The sequence below is a fragment of the Ciconia boyciana genome, chromosome 12 (assembly GCF_034638445.1).
Source record: "Ciconia boyciana chromosome 12, ASM3463844v1, whole genome shotgun sequence".
NCBI lineage: Eukaryota > Metazoa > Chordata > Aves > Ciconiiformes > Ciconiidae > Ciconia > Ciconia boyciana.
In genome coordinates this window covers 20654783-20680064 of record NC_132945.1, presented here as the reverse complement: position 1 = coordinate 20680064, position 25282 = coordinate 20654783, and the positions used below count along the sequence as shown (strand labels likewise).

The window sequence follows — 25282 nt, the reverse complement described above, 5'->3', positions numbered from 1 at the left end:
TTAACAAAACAGTGTTTTAAAATAATATATCCCATTGTTTGGGTTACAATAAGATATGAATTCAACAGCAAAAAACTGTAACAGGATAAGAGCTATTATGAAATGATTATCCAGAGCCATCAACTAGCATTTTCTCAAATGGCATTGTAATTTATTCTTTGTCCATGGTGCAAAATAATATACTAAAGGTATTTACAGAGAGGAAACTTTTCTTTACACATAGTGTAAATTGGTATATGGAACAGAGACACTGCATGGAGTTTAGTCTGATTTTTTTTTCTCAGTGTTCCCTGCTGAGCAGTGCCACAATTAATCAAGCTTTCTAGGTTTTAGTTAATTGCTGGACCCCAATAAATTGGTTTGTACTGGCATTGGTCCAGGTCTGATAATTTCACAGCCTTGGAAACTGCTGCATGTTCACACAAGAACCTTGCAAGCAGGAAGCTGGGATAAAAAGAATAAAAGAAACTCTTGTTCTGTGAGGTTCCATTAATACTTAAAAAGCCAGCCCACTAGCAACAGTGTCTTCACTGTTTGTTTTTCTCCATGTGTTTTATACTGATGTTTTTAATGATGAAAGGAAATCCCCCCCTTTCCTTATTTCAACTTTGTTCTGTAGATAGCTATTCTCAAAGAGCCACTTCTAATTTCACCAGTATCCTCTTGGAAATTTCCACTGGTCCCATCCTCTGCTGAAAATTCATGGTGGCTTTTTGAGACAGCTCGGCTATTTTTTCCCTCTCTCTACAATTTTGTTCATGTGAAAGGATCACCATCTTCTGGTGAAGAAAAGTTCAAGACTGACTTTAGGAACTACACAAGAGAGACAAGTGGTCCCACAGTCTGGCCTAACTCTGTGCTGGTGAGTGCCCCTCCTGGTCAGCCGGGTGCTGCGAGGCAGAGTTTGACACGGCTTTTCCTAAGTGTGCAGTCAGAATCAAGCAGACTGGCATCACAGTTTAGTCCAAGTCAACGCATTAGGGTCTGTTATGAGTAAATACACAATATTGTTATCAATGTGAAAGACAGGTCCACAGCTATTAGTTCATTTTACGACTGGGCTCGGTTACACGCAGGACTTCGCGTCCTCAGCTCTCACTGGTAGCAATGGGATTTGCAAGTGCTCAGCCCCTGGCAGGCTCTGGCTCCATGCTGGCACACATTTGACTTTGTTCTCCCTAGAGAAGGCTCATTTGGCAAGTTCAGTTTTACTAATGGGTTTCAAAAGCACTCTCACACCAGCAAGTTTCTGAGCAAAAGAATTACATAATACCCGAGGTGTTCGGTAACCTCGTTGTTATTGTCTTTGGCTCACCAAGGCGAGATTAGCAGCACTAATCACGGTTTTATAAAAGTATATTTGAATTGCAATTGGAGCCTCGTTCAGTCTGCCTTGACTCCTTCTGTCACGCCTTGGAAGACTGGATTGACTGGGTTTATCTGGTGGATCTCAGCTGTAAAGAAATGCCTCAGCAAGTGGATCTTTATCATGGTGCGATCAATCTGTAAGATTTGTTACTGCTTTTCTCATGCACAGCTATATCCTCAGCAAGTGCAGATCACTGTGATTCTTTTAAACTCCTGCAAATTTCTACCAAGTGCGATTCTAGTCAACAATTCCAATGGCAGGGAAGAACGTCTGTCGTTTTTATGAGAACTATACCACCTTCTGCTGTTTTCAAGAATGTGTGGTACTGAAAAAACAATGAAGGTGCAGCTCCTCCCAGAACTCTGAAAGAATCACTTACAAGGATTGTTTGATGCTGCTTTTCACTTGCTGAAAATAGCCACCGAGATGCCACTGCATGCTATATAGTATTACAATTTGGTAGTAATTGTATGTTGTGCAGGCTTCCCGCCCACAAAATGCTGTCCATACAAGAGTTATACACGAGAGTTTGGACTGAAGATTTGGACTTGGTATTTCAAGAAAAAAAATGCCCCTTTCAGTTTCCTCAAATATGTGGCATCAACTAGGGATTTAGGGCTCTATTTTCAACTACTTTATTGATGTTATGCCTCCAACACCCATTACATTTCAATAGAAGATTAAATAATGCAAAAGAAATTCATTACTACTATTAATACTAGAAAAAGACAAAAAGCCAAATCTAGCATGGCTAAATAATTTTATTTTTTTTAAAAAGGTAAATTAGATGGATAAACATACAAAGGGGATAAATTAGAAATCAGTGGTTTCTGTCAAAGATTACAATGCACCGCTGACAGTAAGATGTACCTGGTCAAGAATTTCTGAACTGGCAATTCAACTATCTGGATAAGAAGGTACAAGGAAAGACAGGACAGACAGGAAAACTCTCCGGGAATGTCACGAAGATCAGCCCTTCCACAACTTCTTTGTAGTTTGTGTAGATTCCTTGGGCTCTTTTGAAAGTTTGAGTAATAATTGCTTCTACGTATCTTGGTGATGACACTTCACTACTATTTCACTCTCAGTAAACCACTGAGTACTGGTGTTTTGATACACCATGGTGAAGCTCATGCAGCTCACAAATACACAAAAAATTCTGTATTCCTACAAATTGTCTTGCAGACTTTCTTTGACATTACAGGTATGAGAGAGAATTATTAGGATCATAATTACAGCTGCACACACACCGTGGTGGTGATAGGTATTTTATAAATATCTGGAATGGAATGGATCGGATTGGATTGGATTGGATTGGATTGGATTGGATCAGATTAGATTAGATTAGAAACAGCTGCAGATGAGCACTTTGAAATCAATGCAAAATTCAGGAGGGCCTTACCTCTGAGTGCATGTATATCTGTTCTATACCTATACATTGGTATTCTTGACACCCCACCTAGAAACGCATCATTTGCTCTAGGACAGAATGAGAAATTGTGTGGATCCCTTCTCCTGCATTTTCATGTTTGCTACTGGTAGGTCTTGTGACTCTCTTCTTACCTGTGTATTTGGAAGGGAGATTTAGCAACATATATTTTATTTGCATTTTTTGACGGAACAATCAAAGATTTTCAGCCACTCTTCAGTCTCAGCTGAATATGTCCACATCAAGGTAATGAGGAATTGGGCTGCAATTTGACATTTTATGTAATGATATTGTTGTTGTTTAGCGAACTGTATTGAAATCTCAGATCCACTACAACCATCTGTCTCACTGCTAAATAAGTAAATTAATTTCTAGTGCTAGAGGACTGAAACCCCACCGCGGATGAAGTCAGTGCTACAGAATGAACATGAGGGTGGAGAATGCTCATGACCATCCTATGCCATAATCATAAAATCATGCACATCTGAAGCCCTTTTTGTTTAACAGTATATGTGAAGACTGCTTGATGAACATCCAGATTGTATTCCCAGTATGATAGTTGGAGGGCTGATCCAAACCACAAAAAGTAATTTAGAGATTTTTATAAAATCCTGGGAATAATATTTAGCATCTTAAGATACATTTTCCAAAGGGCTCCACTGAATTTATAGGAATGCAAAAAACAAAGGAATTCATTAGTTTAAGAACTTCCTTTCATACTTTTTCAGAAGTGAAAATTTGACCATAGATGATAATTTTTTCTTGAAAGCAAAGGAAAAAAAAGACAGGGAGGTAAATGAAAGTTGTGTCATGTGTCTAACATCTCTCAAAGCTCAATGTCTGTTCCAATTAAAAAAACTCCACATGGTGCATAAACATGTTAGCATTGGCACGAATCTTTTCTCCTATTTTTTTTCCCTCACAAGGATTGAGAAATAATAGCAGGATACCTACATACTGCTCATTCACTGTGAGGCACAGCACAAGGAGATGGACTTCTACTGTCAGTGTCACAGTTTATTAGCTGCTTCACTTCCATTATCTGTAATGAGAATTACATGGATAAATCTCTGTGCTCTTAAAAACTTAGGGCATCCTTGAATCTCTAATGCCCACTATTGGGAGCAATCCCTTCCTCTCCAGACACCAGGACGCAGAGCATATTCAAGCAGTGAATTTTCCTTGGCAGCATGAAGGGTAACAACTACGTATTCGATGCTTCTCTGGAGCTCTCTGTGTCACACGTGTGCAGCAGCCCTGAACTTCACAAATTGAACTAACAGCCCGCTGCTGAGCAAGAGCACAGGGCAAGGTGTTTGCTAAGTCACATCAGTGCTGTGATCTAAGGGGAGTAAAACAGACTCCCTAACATGGGGCTGTATTAGCTGCGAGACAAGGCAAAGCATAATGGGCTGTGGCAAGACACAGAGTGGTAGCTTTTAGCTGTACTTACTCCTCAGTGATACTTAGGCAGAGCTGGGAGAAGAGGAACAGCTCGGGCACGGGTGCAGCACTACCAGGATCCAAGGGCGCTGGCAAACCCTGCAAGCTCAGCAAGGGTCACTCACCAAGAGGCGACTTGTGAACATTTCATTATGCACAATGTCCAGCATGTGTCACATTATCCTTTGACCTAACAACCGTGACGCTTGCTGCAACACTATGCCATGTGAAGATGTATGACAAGAAACAGAGGCAGCCTTTGTACATGACCAAGAAAGAAGCAGAGCCTGACAATTTTAAACTGCATCATCGCTCAAAAGCCCTCAGGGACATCCCAGCAACTGATGAACAGCACAGCCTGAGCAGCAGGATCAGGACTAGGAGTTAGACTAGGGCATCCTGTCCTTGGAAATCTGGCTTTCCATCATGTTGCCCATTCAGTGAGTCCCAAGCCCGCACCTGAGAGAAAGGCTCTTTCAGCCAATTCTCTACAAGCTAAATCTGCCAAAGACTGGGAAAAGGGCTCCACTTTGTATGTTTCTATGTTCAGCAAAGGTCTTACGCCTGAATTAGTATCTCCAGAGACCGTCAGACACCATCATCTTCTGAAATAGTCTTACAGAATGCAGTGGAAAGTGCTGGCATGTATAGCAACTTTCCCAAGGCACTCTTCAGGCCAAATAAGGAGTTTCTTTTATAAGAATCTCTCTGCAAAAGAATTCAGGTCACAGAGTCTATAGAAAATATTTCATTTCTCATTACTACTATACTGACTACGCGTAAAGAGTACTGTAACGATTACTGTTGTCTTTAAACACACTGGACTCTGTATCAGCACAGAGAAGGAAATACATGTGATGAATGCTGTCTAGAAGAAGTTTGACAGAGTTGAGTAGCTGTGCTGGGTAAGTTGTTCTGGAGGATGTCTACACAGTAAGACTGAGCTCAGGCCCAAAGCGGCATCTACCAAAGTCATGTAGATGGTATAAAATCAAACTGTCAAGCCTGCCTGCAAGGACCTGTGGATTCCTACTCACAAAGATTTGCAATCTCTTTTCTTTTCTAGACAGGATTACAAATTGTGTATTTGGTTTGAGAAACACTGAAGGAAACAGATACTCACATGCCCCAGGATGCTTAAAGTCTTCTGAAAATGACACCATACATACATTCACTTTGGCCACTGTTATCCATAAAGAGAATACAGCTTCTAATCAATGACATCAACAACAGAACAAAAACCTCGCAGATTAGAGACCCAGCACGGAGAACTCAGCCTTCATCCCGCTGTAGTAACACAGGAATTCAGAAAATCAAAACATTCTACTGGAATTTGGACAGCCCATGCAATGCCCCTTTTCTATAAAGAAATGTCATTTTAATGATGTTACTAAGGGCATTTTAATATCTCATTAACTCTTCTGAAATCTGATGCCATATCAGTTTAGCTCTAACACTGTAGGGAATGGATTGATTTTTGATTTGGAAGAAAAACTACCACATGGGGAGTCACCAGCACAACTTCAGCCTCCTGTAAGGACAGCAGGACAAAAGTGCAGAGCTTCTCTTGTAATTGCTGCACTAAACCCAAGAAACATCCCTGCTGATGCAATCTAGTTTAAATTTAGAGCTATCAAGGGATGTACACAATCTACCGCATCTTGCTGGACTATTCTAGTAACGAACTCCCTTCCTTTCACAGCATGATCTATATTTCATTTGACTTTGTATACCTTCGGTGTTACACCCTTTGCTTCTACGTTTCCTTGTGGTGTCTGAACTCAAGTTTCTGAGACAAGGTCAGTGACACTGGTGAAGTGGTACTAGGGTAAGATTTACTACTCCTCCCATACCCAGTGGGCTCCCAGATGGCCAAAGGCAGCTCCTAGGAAAGTCCCTCCACCCTATGTCGATGTCAGTGGGAAGACTCTAACTGGCTTTGGGTCTAGCTCTTTGCAGAATGCAGCAGGGTTGGTTCAGTCATAGGTCTGAGTGCATATGTTATTCATATGCAATTTATCTCACAGTCAGAGCCCACACAGTCTAACCCAGCACAACATCTAAAGGAACAACATTACTACGGCCCCACAATTCAGAAGCACGTGTGTGCACGCTTAACTCTTCTCTCCGTGAGCATGGATATACCTCGGCAGGACCAGAGCTTGCACAGCTCAGATTCTCTGCCTTCAAGCGCAAATTACTATCATATTTCTGATGCAGAGTTACCATTTGTTTTTCCATTTGCCCATCCCCATTTCACACAGTGGCTCTTCCAAAACTATCAGCCTGCGGCAGTAGCCACCACGTTCAGGACTAAGAGCTTGAAGTGGTGATTTTCCCTTAGGAACATGGATTACTGCCTGTGCACAGCAAGGCAAAGAGTGGAAGAGTGACACAGGAGTAGGCATGGAGCAGTGGTTTCAAAATGCTTAGCTCCAGAATGCCGTTTCTTTCTCTTTTCCTTTTTTAATATTAAGAGTTATAAAGTCGCATTTTACTAACACACAGCCCTGGTTACTCCTGAAGTCACACTACAAAACCCTTAGTAAGTCAACTTTCCTCAATATAAGGTTTCACCATACACTGTATTTTCAATATTTTGTCCAGCTGAGGTACAATGGAAGAAATGAAAGTTCTGCTCAATTTTCAGCCTTCTGAAAATATCTACCAAGCCTGGGAGGTGTATGACCTCCCAGCAGTGCTCCCCAAACACCCTGGTCCCAAACTAGGGGAAATAGGTTGTAATTTGTTTCTCCACATGATGTCTTTTCATACCTCACCCTTTTTCTCAGATCATTTGTCAAGGGTTCACTGATCTCTTCTTATTAGTTACAGGGGCTACAACAAGACAGAAAAAGAATGTTTGACCAAGCATATAATGTCATGAGTCATGGGTTTAATTTAGTTCCACCAGAATCTCAATGTGACCTTGAAACCTTCTAACCCAATAAATCAGACCGGAGGGTATCAGCAGACAAATCCCAGTGGACGCTGACTCCACTCGGGAGGGCACCCCGCGTGTGAGAAGCCCATTAAAGAGCCATCCGGGTGCAGGGCCCTCTCTCCAGGAAGGTTACCGAGGAGGGCGGTGTGGCCGCAGCGGGCTGCGGTCACCCAGCCCGCAGCCCTGTTTGAAGGCACCGGAGCAAGTCCCCGCCCGGCCGGGTGCGGGTCCCGCCGGCCCGCAGGTGGTTCCCGCACGGCGGGAGGGGGGCCGGGGGGCGGGCGCCGAGCCCCCCGCCCTGCCAGCGGCCCTCTCCCCCCGCGCCCCGCCTGCCCCCGGCCCCCACGGCGGAGCAAACCCCACCCCAGGCCGTGTCAGTCACGCTGCTGTGCCAGGCGGAGGAGCGGGGCGCGGGCGGGGGGGGCCGGGGCGGGAGGCGGACCGCCGGGGCGCGGGCTCCTCCACTCCTCCTCCCGCCGCCGCTCCAGTGCCGAGCATCCTCCGGCCGCGGGGCCTCGCTGCGTTCCCCGCTGGGGCAGGAGGCGGTGGCAGGTGTCCCAGGCCGGGCAGCCCGGGACCTTCCGGAGCGCCCGCCCTGCAGCGTCCCCGGAGCTCGGGCTTGGCGGATTCCTCCCTCCCCGCTCCCGTCCCTCAGGCGGGGGTCGGGGGCTGCCGGTGGCGGCGGCCGCGGCACCCGTCGGTCCCCCGCTTGCCCCCTCACCACCGCCGCTGCGGGAGCGCAGGGGAGCCCTAAAAGCCCGGGCGAGCCGCGGGAGAAGACTATGGCAACGTGACTGGGAAGCGGAGCCGCCTGGCCGGAGCCCGCCCGTACCCCGGCGGAGCGGAGAGAGCGGAGCCGCGCGGCTCCCCCAGCCGAAGCCGCTATTCGCAGGCAGGCTCCAGGGCCCGCGGCTGAGCGGAGCGGCCTCCAGCCCTGCCCCAGGTTTGTGAGCTTTTCTTCCCTAGGCGAGACCCCGGGGAAGGCGCAGTCCCGCTGTCGGAGCTGCGCCCGTGGGCGCGGGCACGGCCCCGGGGGCTGGGGTCGCGGCACCGGCAGCCCTGCGGGGGTACCCCCCGCCCCCCCTGCTTGCACTCCGGCTTATTCCGCCCTGCCGGCGGTAGGGGCCGGCCGACGTCCGGCCGCCCCCTCGGTGGCACCGCCGCCACCTGGCCGGGCCCCGGCGTGCGCGCTGCGGCTCCGCTCCCGGGGCCCCAGGCGAGCGCCGCGGCTCGGAGCGGGACTCCGCCGACGGCAGCCCTCGACCTGAGCTTCCCTCCCGGCCCCGGGCGGGGCGCTCCCCGGGCTCGGCGCCCGAGGGACGACGGCTGTTCAAGCAGCGAGAGCCAGGAGCCTCTGGCCAGGGCTCGCTCGGAGGCTCGCCTCCTTACGAACAACCCCCGACGGTAGAAGCGCAGGCTTGCGGCGAGGCTCGCAGGCATCAAAGCCGCGGGGAGAGCGGAGGGAGACGCGTCCCGCGCCCCGTGCGGCGGCGGGCACAGCCCGCCCGTCTGGGCTGAGCGGCCCCGGCCGCCTGCCCGCGCCCGCCGGCCGAGGGGCTGTGCCCCGCTGCTTGCTGGCCAGCTCTGGGAACGCCGCTCGTTTCACAGCCTCTTCCAGCTAGGCTCAGCCCTGCTTCGTCTTGCGTTAATGGTAAAACGTGGCGAGGCCGGGCTCTGCCGCTGGCAGGGACTGAGCCGGGCTCTGCGGAGGGCGAGGCGTTGAAAGCAGCCCCATGTGCCTTCTTTCAGCCAGTCGTTCGTGTGAGAAGTGGATCACTTTCATTGTTTCTACTAAGCAGAAAACACACCAATAATTAACAGGTTAATCCTAACTGAGATTATTTAAATCCAGGAATATTTTTAGGACATTGCCCTTTGGGGAAATAAAGGGAGTGTGCTAATAGTGAAAAGTATGTGTTTATATTTGGAGTAACAACAATACAGAAATTAAAGAGAATTAAGAAAGACATCAAAAGTCCCCATCCCATTCCTGTTATTAACTCCTCCATTTCACGTTACCGTGCAGCATTTCTGAGCATAAGCAGTCCAACTTTTAAAACGTTCTTCCTTTTGAAGACCTGACATTTCAAATGGATGGATTTCTGAGCCTCTCGAGTCGAACTAACCAATCTAGCTCACAGGTAAAAAGTGCTGCACAAAGGATAATTGTGCTCCACATATAAATATTGTTTGCTTAAGCAACCCCCAAGAAGGCCAAAATATTTAAACATTCACATTGCTGCTAGTCCCAGTGATGTGCTACTGTTGTTCTCAATGCATGCACGATGGCCTGGGACTAAATTATGAGGTTTTAATTTTAAACAAGTTTTGAAAAGGTTGTTTGGCTTAAAATGTCCTATGTGATTTGAACACGTTGAAAGGAAAAAATTACTTACACTTTTCTTCTCAAATTGGAATATTATTCTCAGCTTCCAAAATAAATGGAAAGTTTTATTTTGTTACTGCATAGGGAGCGTGCTTTCAAAATAGCATCATTTTTTTGAATGTTTTCAGATGCGATTTGCATTATTTTGAATGCGCTTACTGAGTATAGACCAAGTAGTTGCATAGATTTGATGAGTTAAGGAAGATGTCCATTTTGGTTGTGGTTTGGGAATGTAGAGTGGAGAACCCTTAAACAGTAAAGGCAATAAAACCACTCTGATAAAATCAGATCACCCACCCTTTGTTACAGTATCCTAGATCTCAACAGTCTTAATAGGAAGATTTGCTTTTCAAGTGGTTGTTCACTTAATGTTTAGTTAACTTCTGTAAGTTACCCACCACTTAATTTTGAATACAGATATATAAAATATTATTTCTACTTTGGTTATCTGTGAGCTGAAACGTATTCATGTACAGTTCTATTATTTACATGACATCTGAAGAGGTCAAATTAGTCTACAAAGCAGATTGTTTATTTTTCCAATAGTGAATCTTTTTTTTTTTGAACTTTTGTAAAACTAATTGTGAATCCACATCAAAACTCTTAAAGTCAAACCCAAATCTTTCCAACATTGGAAATTATGCACAAACGTACTCTGGGAAGATAATACTTTTACAATGAATTCTGATAAACAGTAAAGCATCAACATACTTCTCAATTTAGAATCTTAGGTGGGCTATAAAAATAATGAAATTCTACTTTAGTTAATTATTTTCTCCCTTGTTTTTTTTATTATAAAATAATTCACCTTTTAAAAGCCAGAAAAAGTTAAACAGAACGGTGCTTGCAGCAAGTACGATACCATCTCCGCACCACACAGAGAATAAGACATTAAGCTTTGCTCCATTTGCAAGATTTTGCCATTAAAGATTTACCGGAATGAAGATGACATGTCATTCCCCCATTCTACTTTCAGATATCAAGGCAACGGAAGGGTTAACTCTAGAAAAATTAATTATACACAATCCCAGAACAATAGTAGTTGGGAGAGGGGAGGAGGGGTGAATTGAATAGTGGTGGAAGCCTATTAGATGCAGTGAGGAAAACTCCCGTTGACTACAGACAGCATGGCCAGCATTTCACCCTAAGCCTGGATTCCCACAGTGCAGGGTCAATACACCAGGTATACCCAAGGTTAATTTTACGATGAAGCAAACATGTTACAACTGACACCTGTATTTCCTAAGTTATATCCCAAAGAGCTGCTCCACAAGAAAATCTCCCAAACTAGTTTCTTGTGAAAGAGAACTTTAAGAATTTAGATTGCTTACTTGCCAGTTTTCTCTGCTTTGGAATAAAATGAGGACTTTATTAGAAGTAATATCCAGTTTTCAGCTTTCATGGATGGGAATGTGGCCCCTTTTCCAAAAATGAAATGATCTAAAGCCAAAGTTGTTTCCATGAAATGAAGATCTGTGATACAGACCAATTTTTTGGTTCTTGCAATTTAGGATTTCTGTGTGCTGGATGAAATAATGTCAGAGAATGTAAGTATCTTACAGGATTTTAGTTTAATTAATTTAATCTTTTCTTCCTTACAGCTCAACATTCTTTACTTTGGAGGCTCTTTCTTTTCCTTTTGTCGATAAAGATGAGAAAAAAGTGGATATTGGAGGATTTTCATTTTATCTTTTTTGGTGTGCTTTGTCTCCTTTTCGTAAATGGAGGTAAACTAGAACAAGTAAAACGTAAGTAGACTTCAAACAAAGCTGTCACATTCACCCAAATTTGACATTTTCCTTCCATTTGACAGATGTGGTTCAGAAAAGATCTTCAAACAAGAATGTCCTAAACTGTGGAACTGCATTCAAAACCTTCTAACATTCTTCCTCCCTCTAATCCCACATTTAGTAGAATCAGGTCACACCCATGTTTGGGGCACATTTTCCTGAAGCTGAACAGGTTTCATTGCATCATAAAGAACATAACACATCAGTTTTAGAATCTGTTTTATTTCAAATATCCTGCATCAAGAGAGGGCTTAATTCCACTTTAGTGACCTCTGTAAACATCTGATGGATTATCTGGATTTTGTCCCATGTGCAAGACTATTGTGCTGAAGTTTTCAGCTAGTGTAAAGTTCGTCCAAGACTGTTCTGTTGTGTTCCAAAAACAACCTCATATGAACTGGATTAGATGCATCCTTTGAGAAAATTAAGAGTCTAAGCACTGTCAAAAACCTGATGGGAAGAATTGAAAAGAATACAAACAAAACAAAGGGAATATTTCTACAAAGCCTGTTATCTGTGGGAGATGTTAACACATTTCAGAAAGCATGGCAAGGAGGAATAACTACCCAAATAAGTCTAGGAGTTATTGACTGCTACAGCCTTGCTACTAGCTCTCTGGAATGCTCTCCTCACCTGCAGAGGCTGGGTTTTGGCCTTCTTCTTACAAAAGACATTCTTTGCCCTTGAGAAGTAGTTAAATTTTCAGCCTCAGTATCGGCAGCTTCTGCTTCTAAGGAGGTAGATGGAAAAAAAAAAAAAAAAAAGAAAAAGAAAAATAAGTGAGTTCCAAAAAGGCCGTCTTCTCTGCTGAACTTACTCACAAGAAAGCAACGTGCAGGTATCCCTGTTCAAAGAAAGCACGGTGTGAGAAATTATCAAACTCCACTGCAGCCGTCCGCTTTTTCAGATCCTGCATTTCATTTGTCATGCTTTTGTGTGAAGTGAAAGCAGATCACTTCACAGTTGCTACTAATAATCCCTACCTCTTGCTACCTTCTTTTAGTCCAGTAAATGTGAAGAATGTCCCTTGCTTGGATTATCACTTGGAAGACAGGTATTTTGTTTGATACTCTGAAGTATCATCTATATGGAGGGTGATGAATTAAGCTGAATTTGGACAACATTAAGATAACAGGAAGGACTTCTCTCATGGAAACATATGAGAAACACCCTTTTATTGAAGAGATTTGAGTTTTCAATGTGAAACCATAATGTGAGAGGGAGAGACAGGGCAGTAATGTCTGATAGGCAGACGGATTATCTGCAAAACTGCATCTGGAAGATTAGAAGTGCTTAATGAACAGAAAGATCTTAAAATATTTTGAATGCTGATGCATATGTAAGTCAGCACAAATTGTTCTGAAATACTAGGACAAACTTTTTTATTAGGTTGTTAAAATATGGAGATACTGAACATGCAGTGTAAATACAGTGCATTTATCTTCCTTCTGCAGTCCCCTTGTTCAATATCTCTCTGCTATACAACCTGGGATTTTCCCGAGTTGAGCCAATGGCTTTGGTTTTGCAGTGAAAAGGTTTTGTTTCCTATAAACCTGCCTGGGCAATCAAGCACTTTAATTTTGTTACCTAAACGGGATCTTAGCCTGTGTTTTTGCAGGTGAAAGGATAAACTCACCCTGTGTGAAAGCCATTTTTTCAGCTATTTCAGGAGCTGCAATTTTGGAAAGATGGGAGGCCATGTCATGTATTTTGGTTTGGGAGGTTAGAAACAACAGCACATGAAATTAAGGGCATTTCCGTTGTGTGATTCCTCCAGGGGAAGAAAGAAAAAATAGTTTACAGAAAACACTGCACACCTAAAGACACTTTGTAAGCACAGAATGGGAACATTCATTCATAGCTCTTTCCATTCTTTACTGTTTTACAGATTCAGATACGTACTGTGTGTTTCAAGATAAGAAGTATCGTGTAGGAGAAAGATGGCATCCTTATCTAGAACCCTATGGCCTTGTTTACTGCGTTAATTGTCTTTGCTCTGAGGTAGGACTGCTGAGTTATTGATCCTACAACTTCTTCTGCTTGCTTAATTGACTAGAATCCTTTATGTTGTACCTACCATTTGACAGAGCCCAAACCTGTTTTCACTAGTGGGTCCTGATCATGCTGCAGGAAATAGAGGCAGGTGATCCTAGCGAAGGGAAAACATTAACAGAGAAGGCCAATACTGGCAAAAAATAATTGCATGGGGTAGACAAAATAGCTCCTCAACTAGCCTGAAGCTTTGTCAATGTTGAGCATTACCTCTTGAATAATTGGACCCCATTACCTAAATATAATCCTTGCAGTGCCATGAATATGGATGATTATGCTGAACCTGAATTTGACAGTGTTTTGATCTATGTACAACACCCACATCTTCAGAGGCATTTCTGCAGCCAAAGCATCTGCTGCCCTGAAGTGCTGAAGGAACAGGCTTGGATATAACCATTTGCAAAAATCTATGAAAGAAGAATGAGATGATGAAAAATGTGAACAGGGTATGGGGAGCAGAGAGAATTGGGTAGGATGTGAAAGCACAGGTCCTGGGCTACCATCAGTTGACGCCTGATAGGAAGACACAGCAGTCATAGATCCCCTAAAGTATGTCATATACAGCTGGTGGGGGGGGCAGGGAAATGAGGGCAGAATATGTCCCTTGGAGTACTTTAAAACGACTGAACAATAAGGGATCTTAATCACTAACACATGAGACACTCCAGATGCTGAGTTTTGTCTGCTGTATTTAATGCAGAATAAAGTTTTCTTGGCTATTTTCCCCCCTGCAAGCATAAAATATTGGGCCCCTGTGCAGCATTTGCTCTGAGGGATTTGCTACTACAATTTAGTGCAGAGGTGCACAAACAGTAGTCCTACAAGCTTGGCTGCATCTCAGATCTGTGCAGAAGAATGCATCTGTAAGAGAAAAAGCAATGTAGTAGGAAGGAAAAGTCCCTAATTATAGCAAAAAGGAGTTTCCACTCACTTTTGCTGATCTATATGCAAAGTTGAAAACTCCCTCAGAGTCCATGTGTGGTAAAACACTCATTAAATTGCTGGAAGGCTATGTCTAGGGTGGGGATGAAATTCACTGGAAGCCCTAGAGATCTGGATACAAATCATTGCTCAATGATTTTTAGGAAGATGTTAGACAGTCTGGAGGGATGGGAAAGTGCATGGAATGCTCCTCTAGAGAACAGCGCTGCTGTGATCCATGCATACCCACGCACTGTGAGGCTCCAACAAACAGTATATTTTATTTCTTTCCTTCACACATGGGCACGGAAGACCAGAGTGACAGTTGAGGGCAACAAGGTTAGTAAAGAAGGAAACAGCTTGTGGTAATTATCAGTACATGCAGCTCAGAAGTGGTTCTGGACTCTACTTCATGTTTGCTCTGTTTTACCTTTGTTGTACCGTGAGGGTGCAAAATGTAACTTGGGGATTATTTCAGCAGTGAGGATGCTGAGGGATCTCTGGGATGTGACTCGTCGCCTGGAAAGAAGATTCCAAATAACAACTGTAGCACCCAGCCATCCATTTGAGCTTTGTCCTGGGCAAAAGAAGTGCCCTCAGAACACTGACCTATAGTAAAAGCTCCAGATCATCAGGAAACTCAATAATTTATAAAGGCTAGATAAAGCATTAGAAAACATGCCATGACATAGCGCAAGCACAGACCTTAAACCAAATATTACAGCGGAAAAAATGAAACTTAAGTGTGCCACAGACAGCAAATAGGAGAGACCTAAGTGTAACCCACCTGTGATTCCTTGGCAGTGAATCAGTTAGGCAAAGGATATGTACAGAGTCTGAAGCAGCAACCTACTCCCTCACACTGCAGAGAAAAGCAAAAAAATCCCCAGGGATCTTCATCACCAGTCTGACCAGAATTTCTTTGCTGGCCTCAAACATCATGATGCATATGATCTCTGCACAAAACAAGTCATATCAGCCAGGCAACAGACCTAGATCTCTGCTCCATCTCTAAACAACAGTCTGTCCATCCATTCCCCCCAACGCACACTTCTGATGTTTAAGAAAAAGGCGAGACAAATTAACTAACTAAACAGAGGCCAAATTATTCAGCCTGGGATTAAAAAAAAAAAAAAAAAAAAAAAAAAAGCAGTCCTGTTTTTGTGTGTATGTAGTATTGTATTTTTACAAGTTATAATTTACATACTTAAACCAGAACAAGACTAAACTATTCAGTGTTCTCACCCTGTTCCCCCTTTCTTTTACAACCCCTCCTCCCCCCTAGTACACAGTGGAGACTGTTGACTGTTACTGTCAGGTAAATTGGAGCACTCACAATTTGTCAGATCATTATTTTACTCTCTAAAATACAGCGGCTTTTTGCTTGTGTTCGTAGTCACATCTGCAGACTTGTGGGGCTAAAATGAACACTCTCCACACTTAGCACTGATAAGACAGCTTGGGAAGAGCGATGCATTCTTACTCTTCGGGTATCTGATGCAGAAATGCTAACCCTGGCCCTGACTCGGGGAGAGACCTGGAGCTCCAGACCAAGCCCTACTGACTAGTCAGTAGGGCTTGGTCTCCCAAATATCACTGTGAATCTAAGCGTAAGATCAGTCTTACCAAGCACAAGATCAGTTAAAATAGTTCTGTCCTGCTGCAAACAGTGGAGTAGTGCAGGCAGCACTGACAAGTGAAGTAGGCCTGCAGAATTTTTATCGCAGCTGATCATGCACAGAAAGTAAACATTCACCTCAGGAGATTTCACAGGACTAATAATTAAAAAGGGAGTGAGGCCATGGAACAGGTCAAGTAAGCAACATGGCGCCAGGCCAGCAGGCAGTGCCAGCCTTTCTTCCACGGTAGTGCTTTACAGGCTTTCAGATGATGGTCTACTGGGCAAGGAGCTGTGCAGAGCAGTGATAGTCCCTATCCTGCAAAGAGTCTACAGCCTAAAATTTCCTCCTCCTCTATAAAATCACTATATTTCATTTCAATCATCATTGGAAACAGATGGTGATAGCATTTTTAGTGTCTCTTTCCAAAGCAGATGCACAAATGTAGTTCATGGGTAGTAATGATCTAATGGTACGATTTCAGCCTGTGGTCTGCAGATATTTAGGAGTCAATGGATGATTTTGAGAGAGGTGGGTAGAAAAGCCTATACATATGCTATCTAAGGAAGTCTGCACCTCCACTGGAGACATTTCAGTGCTCCAGAAGGCATATGAAAATGAAGTGGGTTTATTCCTGACACCACCTAAAACTATAGTCCTAGCATAGTATCAGTGTTCATGCTGAAAGATCTTTCTTGCTATAAACATGAGCAACTCAGAGCTAAATTAGGAGGATGAATTATAGATGGGAAACGGGAATTTGAAATGGATAGTCTTTTCTGGTTACAGACACTGGAGAATGAAAATTCCCTGTGTTTTAATTATAAATCAAACTTAGATGTGGTCAAATAGAATATTATGTTAATGACATGAATAATGAACACTATTCCCAAGACTTGCTCGTATTTCTTAGAAAAATGGCTACTTACCAACTGGTGTTTTTTGTCTACTGGGGAACGCATAAAATGAAAACAAAAGACTCTCCACAGTTTTCAGGAACAATTACAGATGCTATTGTCTCTTGCGGTCTTGAACTACCCCACAGTAGGGGATATCTCAGAGACCTACCATTCATTATCTGTGTCTTAGTTTTGGAAATGCAATTCCTAAGCATAATCTGCTCAAAACAAAAACACAAATGAAGATTGTTGCAATCCGTTTTTAGGCACTTCCTCTGATTTTAAAGTTTGTATGGATTTCTGCGACATTCTGACCTCCAGCATAAATTCAGAGGCAGTGAAAGTAGTCTGGGCTTACCCTGCTGTGAGCGAAATCAGAACATTGTAAAAAGGCATTTGTTTTTAAAATATCTAGATGCAGAATAGAGAACATGGAAATTGGTAAGACAGCCCATTTCATTATTGTATTATGTTCCACCTGCAGAACGGAAACGTACTGTGCAGCAGAATAAGATGCCCAAGTCTACACTGTCCTTCCCCTGTGCATGTACCACAGCTGTGCTGCCCACGATGCCCAGGTAATTCCTATTAATGATATACAGTCCTTTCTGAAATAGTGAAATAGTCCTTTCTGAAAATATGACGAGTAACAGCAAAATTAAATGTCTGTGCTGGAAAACTTCTGTGAAGTAAACATCCTTCTATATCCATTTAGGTCCTGAGAGGCTTATCCTACAGTAAGTCCCAGTGTTTCCTACGGTGGTTTCTTTTTAGGAAATCAGAAGTATAGATTTGGGAAGGGATCAGGTAAACTGCTAGGGCCAGCCCCCTGCAATCCAGGCAGAAGGTAGCAGAAGTTTCATTGATGGGGTCCATGGACTATCCGCTCCCCACTCCTTCCCTTATCTCTACTCTCCATCACAATAAAACCCCATCCCACAAACTTCCTGGGTTTCTGCTTTTGGTGCTTTTCATCAGAGCAGGCTAAAATACCCCGTTATTTGCAATGGTTCTCTGTTAACAAGCAATTCAAAATTGCTGTGGCAAATGTGCATTTGTATAGTATCACTGTACAACCAGTCTGGTAACATTTGCCTTTTACATCTCAAATCCAGGCATAGCTTCATAATTAGTAGAGACTGTTGTAAATCATAGAAGCAGTGCTGTAGAAGTTTATGACTATATAAATCCAATTGGATACTGTATAGTAAATTCCTCCAGACTGTACATTTATTATATGCTCATTATTAAGAGCCACTGTATGAAAGAGACTAAGCAGGATCTTTCACGAGGCTGTTACAACATTCCCGACATGGCCTAATGGCTGGTAGATTTGACTGCAGCTTTTCCCTAAATGTCTGTCTTAGTGGCACCCCTCATTTCCACTTATAAAAGAGTATTCATGCAGCATCATAGAAAGGGGTTTTATTTGACTTTCTCCAGAGAGTTTCATTGTCTGAGGAAAACAGCTGTTCCCTGACCAAAACCTGTGAGCAGGAGGCAGTACGCAATGGTGGAGGGACATGAGTGCACAAGTCGGTTTGCTGTTCAGCTGGGATTGGAGTGCATTCATTGCACTTACTGGAGAATAAATGGCACCCACCCTTCAATTTTTGGTAGGATTCATCTGTCCTGACAACTGTATACATCTGTCTATCAGATTTGTATACTGATATCTGATCTAGGTATCTAGAAACCTGTTTTAATCAGTGATGAGGAAGAAGCATTTCAAGCGTGTAACTCACTTGATGCCATGGTGCCACTCTTCTTGTGTCCTGGAATGAGATTCATCCCACTCAACTTTAGATCTAGCACTTTGGCATCTAGTTGATGATAGAGTTTTATCTATGATGGTCTAATACATAGGAAAGAAAGTTTGTAAGGTAGTATGCTTTATTTCACCAACTAGTACTGTTAGATTAGTGGTAAGATGCTGGGAACATGAACCCCTTTGCTGTTTTCAGATTGAAAGGACTGGTGTGCTGGTGTGCTCAAAATCTGGTCTGTTTTTCCAGCTAATCTAAACTTCAGTTGGCAAGGGAATCATCTAGATACCCTTTATAGCTGTTGGAAACATGCTGTCCCCAGAGGGTGATTCATCCTGTTACCTAGAATGAGAATAATTTTCCCCTGGAGATGCTTCTCTCTCTCCACTGATTATTGAGGGAGCACAGGCAAATAGCTTACACTAGATGCTTACTTTTTTGACAGCTTAAGTTAAATCACAGAAATCCCACTCTCAGTACATAATTGGCATTTGGGGTCAGGAACTTTTTCTTTTTTTTTTTTCATATCTCTGTACAGTATTTAGTATAGAAACATAAATGCTTCTAGACTGACTGTTTTTGCTTCAAGTGCTCTTTGGCAGTGAACTGTTTGGCTTTTTTCTGTTTGTGAGGCTGTAAATGTCGTGATACCTATCAAGATTTTAAAACATTCTACAATGACTTAGTAAGGAAGAGTAAGGGCCCCTGTAAACTCTCAAGTCCTTCTTAACAAATTCAGTTCTTGCTATTCACAGTCTTCAGCTAGAGTTTTGTACTGTGTGTTTAAACTGATAAATCCAGAAAATTATCAGAATGAGCCTTTCCTGAATTGTGATCCATTATCTTCTCTTAACTGCTCTTAGAGTCTATCTATAGTCTATCTGCTACACATGGTGGGCCATTAAATTGCTAGCTGGGCAGCATCTCATTAAAAATGAGAGTCCCACTAAGGTTTATTTTTTCATTAATTGAATCTGTAATTCAGATAGATCTGCACCAATGTTAGGCAAAAGAGGAGCAGGAATCTCCTGTGATTTCAGGGGTTATTTGCATTCTGCTTTCTGCAGTGATTATGCACATCATATTTGGTGCTCTGTCTTCAGTGGCAATGTTCATGCCTGATCTGAATAGGAATCTCAAGCATTCTTGCACATCTTACGCCAGCTTTCCATTCCTATGTGTCTGGCACACAATGGCTTTTGTGCAGCATCCTATGATACACAGGAAATTCACTTCTCTGGTTTCCCTGGTTATTTTTTAATGGAACGTGCCAGAACTCTGGCCATTAGCCATCCTTTCGAATTACTCTCATAAATGCTCATTATATTCTGTCACGTATGTTTCCCCTCAGTTTCTCAAGCTGCATTTCAGAAATGAGTAGTGCTAGTCACAGTGACTTTGGGCTCTTCCTCCTGCCTTTCTGCAGGCCCTGTAGAGTGTAACTGCCCAAATAACTGCCTCCTTATTTAATGAAGCAGAGGTAATGCCAGGAGGCAGCAACTTTCATTGGAAACTGAACTTCATAACTACCTAAGTGGAGGAGCTGTTGAAGGGATTCCTTTGAGAAAAGTTGGCACTGCTCTCCCCTTGGAATTAATGTCTCCTGCATCCATAGTGACACTGGACTTGCTGACACAAAGAGATGCAGTGTTTGTATCCTGTCTCCCTGGCACCAGCCACCATGAATCTTAAGTAGTTGTCAGACATATGTTATGAAGCATCTTCTGCTTTTCACCAGTGATTCAATCCTACCAGCTTCTACCATAGATTCACTGCTAAGGTGGTTTTTTTTTTGAAACCTATTCTTTCTAGCATTGGCAAAATCCATACCTTGTGTCTTATACAGAACTAGATGTTCCTCCCTTGTGCAGCTCTGAAAAGTATTTTACTATCTGAATTAGATTCTTATCATCACACATATGTAACCAAAAATACTAGGTTCACATTCATTGGGACTATTTTTACACATTAGTGAGACCCAAAAGGACATCACACGCTTCCGAGCTTGATCTCCTTCCTTCCACCTCAGCATGCTCCAGGCATTGTCAGAGGAGAGGTGATTTATAGAGTCAGGGAGAGAATTCACCATCATTCTTAGAGCTGGATCAGCTCTTGAGCTAGAGTGGACTTCAGACCTCCTGCCTCCTGTCATGAAAATAAGCTTCATGTACAAGTTCTTCAGGCATTTAGCTGCAGCTGTCTTTTATGCCACTACTATGGACAGTGCCTTTACAAATGGAACATTTATTGTAGATTGTATCATTTCTACATGGAACGATTGCAAATCAAAGCATTTAGAGTCTAGTTAAATATCTAAAATTTTTGAGTATGCTCTGGAATATGTAAATCTAAGATGGTATGTACATCAGAAGCAAAAATGCACAATTGCAGGATTCAGAAAGGGTTTCCATATTCCACTTGCTGGTTTGATTTCTCAGCAGATAAGGCTGCACACTGATGTATGAATCAGCCTATCTGGCTCTAGTATTTTTTAAGCTTGCTGCCCCAACTAAACACACTGGCTTCCAAGAATGTTCATGATTAGTACCATATTTAAGTTTAAGCTCCTTTGGTACTATGATTTTTTCTGTATCAAATTCAAACCACTTTTCTGATGTACTTTTTGTTGTTCTTTAGATATGGAAATAACAACAAAATGCCAGGTGGTACCTATATACATAGCTGGGCTAAATACAAAGATGGACCAGATCAGGTATCTCACAATAGTGGTCTGAGAACATCACCTAAAAATAAATGAGGCTATGTCTGTACAGTAGACTGCAGCATGGCTTAGTAATACCTGTATCTTTGAACTAGCTATTTTAGATCTTGGAAGCAGCCTAGTTAGGACAGTGCAGAACTCACTGTACTGCAAAACTTGCTTAAGAAGCAGGAAAAATGCGCCTGCAATGAGCTCAGTGCTACCTTTTCTCAATTCCTTCCAGTAACTGAGCTATTCCAGGTAACACACTGCACTCTGTAGTGTAGATATTCTTAAAGACTCAGCCTTGCAAGATGCTGAGTATGTACACTACCTGTTGACCTGATACACATCATATATGTAAACACAGAAGGATGTGTATAATACAATGCGTCTTGCACTGAATTACAACCAAAATTTTCAACCGGGGCAGTTGGAATGCTCTGGTGGAAAGATTTTCCACTGCAGAACGCACATACAATAAACAATTTGGTGAAGAGGTGTTGGGTTCTACCCAGCTCACCTACCAGAGCTCCCAGGCTCTCAGTTCTAGTCTTCTCATCCTTCCATTCAGAAAAATGCAATCTATTTCACAAATATTTGTGGGATGGAGGAGGGCATATTGTGCCCAACTCTTCCATTCTCTACACAATTCTTGTTGCTACCACCTACGCTTCTCGTATCACTAAGTGAGAAACTCATGGCACAGATCTCAGTGAAGTTACAAGGAGTTTTAATTGCCTTAAATAGATGGGTGTGAGGCCTGACAAGGAAAGAGAAAAAAACCATACGAATATGGTAATATTAAGAGATATTCAGGTGGTGTCTTACTGAGCAGATATTGTTTTCCATGCTGTTAGTAAAAGAACAGTTGTTACCGCCCATGTAAAATGTATCTCTGTTGACTGATGCTACACCTCTGCAACTGAAGTCAGAAACACTTCATATCCTGAATTCCAGACTGAAAACAGAGTATTATAGCAAAACTCAAGATCAAGAATTTTTATGAGTAACCTGGCAAAGGGCATATCATCCTTCTAAAAGTTGTGCCTGAACCAATACACATGGTTCAAACACCTAAGTATTTCATGAGAATTTGGGGATGGATCCAGACTTCACATACGACTTGCGAAACTTTAGAACTCTCCACTGTCCAAAAGATCAGATCTTTGCCCTGCCATGAAAGATCTTCAAAGTTCTCAACCCTGACAAGTTGCAAACACAAAAACCCTTTTCCTTTCTGTATGTTAATCTGTCCCTCTATTGCCTAAGTCCCCAGGCAGCAGAATCCCCAGAATTTCTTCATGAACTGTGCTGCCAAAACACCCACTACCTATCTTACCCCGTAAAAAGATTTGAGACCATTCATCATGCAGCAGTATAAACAATCTCTGAGCTTGTGATTTCCTTTCTCTTATATAATGGTGAAAGGATTAATGAAGAAGGCCACAGAGAGATTCTCATGCGAAGAATGATATGCAGGTAGCATTTCTTTCTTTCATGATTCTTCTTCTGAAATTCGAATTTGACAGCAGCAAATATTATACCTACTGCAGGTTGATACATGCTATATTTTGAGACAATAATAAAAAAAAGGGCATCTTATAAAGGTGCCTCCTAAATGCCTAGATGTAGTCTGTGAGATGAAAACAACAGAGTAATAACAGCTGTAATTTTATGAAACACTTGATAAATTCTGGAGAAATCTTGTAAAATCCATCACTTGTGGAAAACAACAGCCTGTAAGTGATTTTGATACTGAATTCTTAGTGTCCTGCACACAGCTGATGGGAGCACTGTGCTTGACACCTGAAGGGCACTCCAGCTAGCAGGGATTAAGGAACGGAAGAGGACAATCTCTGTGTAAGTCACTGATTGAGAACGGCTAAATCTTGGCAAAAATGTTCAAATGAAAAAAATCTAAGGCAGCACAAGCATCAGTGAAGTTAGGTACTGAAAGCACAACATTATAATAACTGGGGTTCCCTTCACACAACTCTTTTGTAGCCATCAACAATTAGCATTGGAGGAGTTCAAATGTCTGACCAACATGTCACCTACAAAGTCTAATCTATCAGTGACAGCATAGTGTACCACATGTACAACTGAAAGTCCCTGGAAGTGTCTCCATACAAAACACAGTGCTAAAAAAGTGAGGAAAAAGTAAACTCAGTATGCAGAAAGAGATTTCTGTGCAATTACTTTTGGAATACAAGAGTGGGAAGATTCAGGAATAATCAACATTAACAAATGAACTGCAAAGCTTGAAAGTCCTCCTGGTTTTATTCTTTGCTCATACAACATTATCCACACTTCTGGAAGCAGCTGAATTGTCTGAGAGAGAATATAAAAAGCTAGACTCCTGAAAATCTTGACCATTTGAAACCATTATCCATGCTTGTCTGAACTGTTCATCCAAAGAATAAAATCTATATATTCTGTAACTGATGCATGGTATTTAAGAAGTTCATAACCACCTTAGTAACTGAGTCCTACATGGATTGTCCTACTGACACCAAGGAATAGACAGTTGGTGAGGAGGAATTAGGCATAGCAGGAGTGAAAGGGTTAACAAGATTGAAGTACTGAGAGTTTGGGTTATGCCTGAGGGAAGGAGGCTGTGTGTCAGGAGTAGGAGTGGATAGCATTGGAGAGAGATAAGGCGAGGTGTGATTTTTTGTTGTGAAGAAGGGAACTGCAAAGTTGCAAAATATAGCCAATTGTATTAGCTGAAGGAACGCATGAAAGACGCGTGAACAAGACATGTAAACCAATAAGAGTTCTCTCAGTAGTGCATGTACAAACAATTAGAAAGTATATAAGCCATGTAATAGTTCAATAAAGGGTCTTCGATTTATCCCTCGATCGGAGTCCGTGCATCAATCCGCTACAAGTTGGCACTTAAATAACAGTCCATTGACAGGAATATGAGTTTGGAGCTATAGGCACATCTCAGATTTTAGAAAAAATGGCCACATTCTCAGCATCCTGCCCACTTTGTCACATGTCCGACGTGACATGGAAGAAATTCTGCATGCTCAGCTCCACTTCAGTGTTCACCTCCGCCCTCCCTTGTTACTCTACCTCAGCATCTGAATCTCTTGAGACCTTTAATCCATGCTGTTGCACTGCCTGCAGGCCCAGTAGCTATGCCTTTGCTGCCCACCTCTGCACTTTTCATATAATGAAAAAGAAATTAAAAATAACCTGTGACCCAAGCTCTCGGCAGTCACAGTACGGGAGACTGCGGAAAAGGTATGCCAACATACACAGCAGCTGATAGTAATAACTGGAGAACTACTTACTATTATCTATTGATAAAAGCAAATTTCAATTTTTTCCAGTCCACATTTGGTTCCTGTGGAGATACCATAGAATTACAGCGCTGTGCTTGTTTATGGTTACTCCACATATACAAACAAGGTGGATATTCATATCTGGAATATGAAAGACTCACAGAATATTACTCAGCACCAGAGATTAGTGAGATGCTCTGGTTTTTGTATAGTCCCAACAATGGGTAGCTGTCAGATAGTTCAAATAAATTGTTTATTTGGAAGTAAATTTGATTTGGAAATATAATGATGTAGGCATCCTTGGGAGATGTCTAACTTTTTCCTGTTGATGTGCGCTCAGATAATTCAGTTTGTTTTGTGATTTGCCTTTGTTACTAGCTTCATAAGGCACGTTTGCTATCACAGCCAGATTGACGTTATCACTTGTTTCCATTCTCCTTTTTTGACCATCAAAATTCAAATGATGAATCTGTAAATCTGCATCCAAAATGCACTGAAAAAATATGTATCTTCCCACATGGATGACAGAATTAGAACTTCCATTCTTTGGACTGACATGATAGGGTAGGCTGCTCAGAATTTTTCCAAGATAACTTCCAAGAGCTTCAAAGATGCTTCAGAGAGGATTCAGAATGCACCAAAGCTTCACTCAATTTGTTTCCTTGGC

The 25282-nt window shown here is 42.4% G+C and overlaps 1 protein-coding gene across 3 annotated transcripts in view; it reads left to right on the top strand.

Moving 5' to 3' along the window:
- Positions 1-7669: 7669 nt before the first annotated feature.
- The window catches only part of CHRDL1 (chordin like 1), a 48186-nt gene continuing 30573 nt past the window's right edge, over positions 7670-25282 (top strand). For 2 of the 3 annotated variants that reach the window (XM_072876820.1, XM_072876818.1), the window contains exons 1-4: positions 7670-8128; positions 11173-11319; positions 13250-13362; positions 17337-17430. In XM_072876820.1, coding sequence (XP_072732921.1) covers positions 11223-11319; positions 13250-13362; positions 17337-17430 — 304 coding nt within the window. In that variant the 5' untranslated portion in view covers positions 7670-8128; positions 11173-11222. Of the gene's footprint in view, positions 8129-9211; positions 9327-11172; positions 11320-13249; positions 13363-17336; positions 17431-25282 lie in introns of all 3 variants that reach the window. The other variant, XM_072876819.1, reaches the window with a different exon arrangement.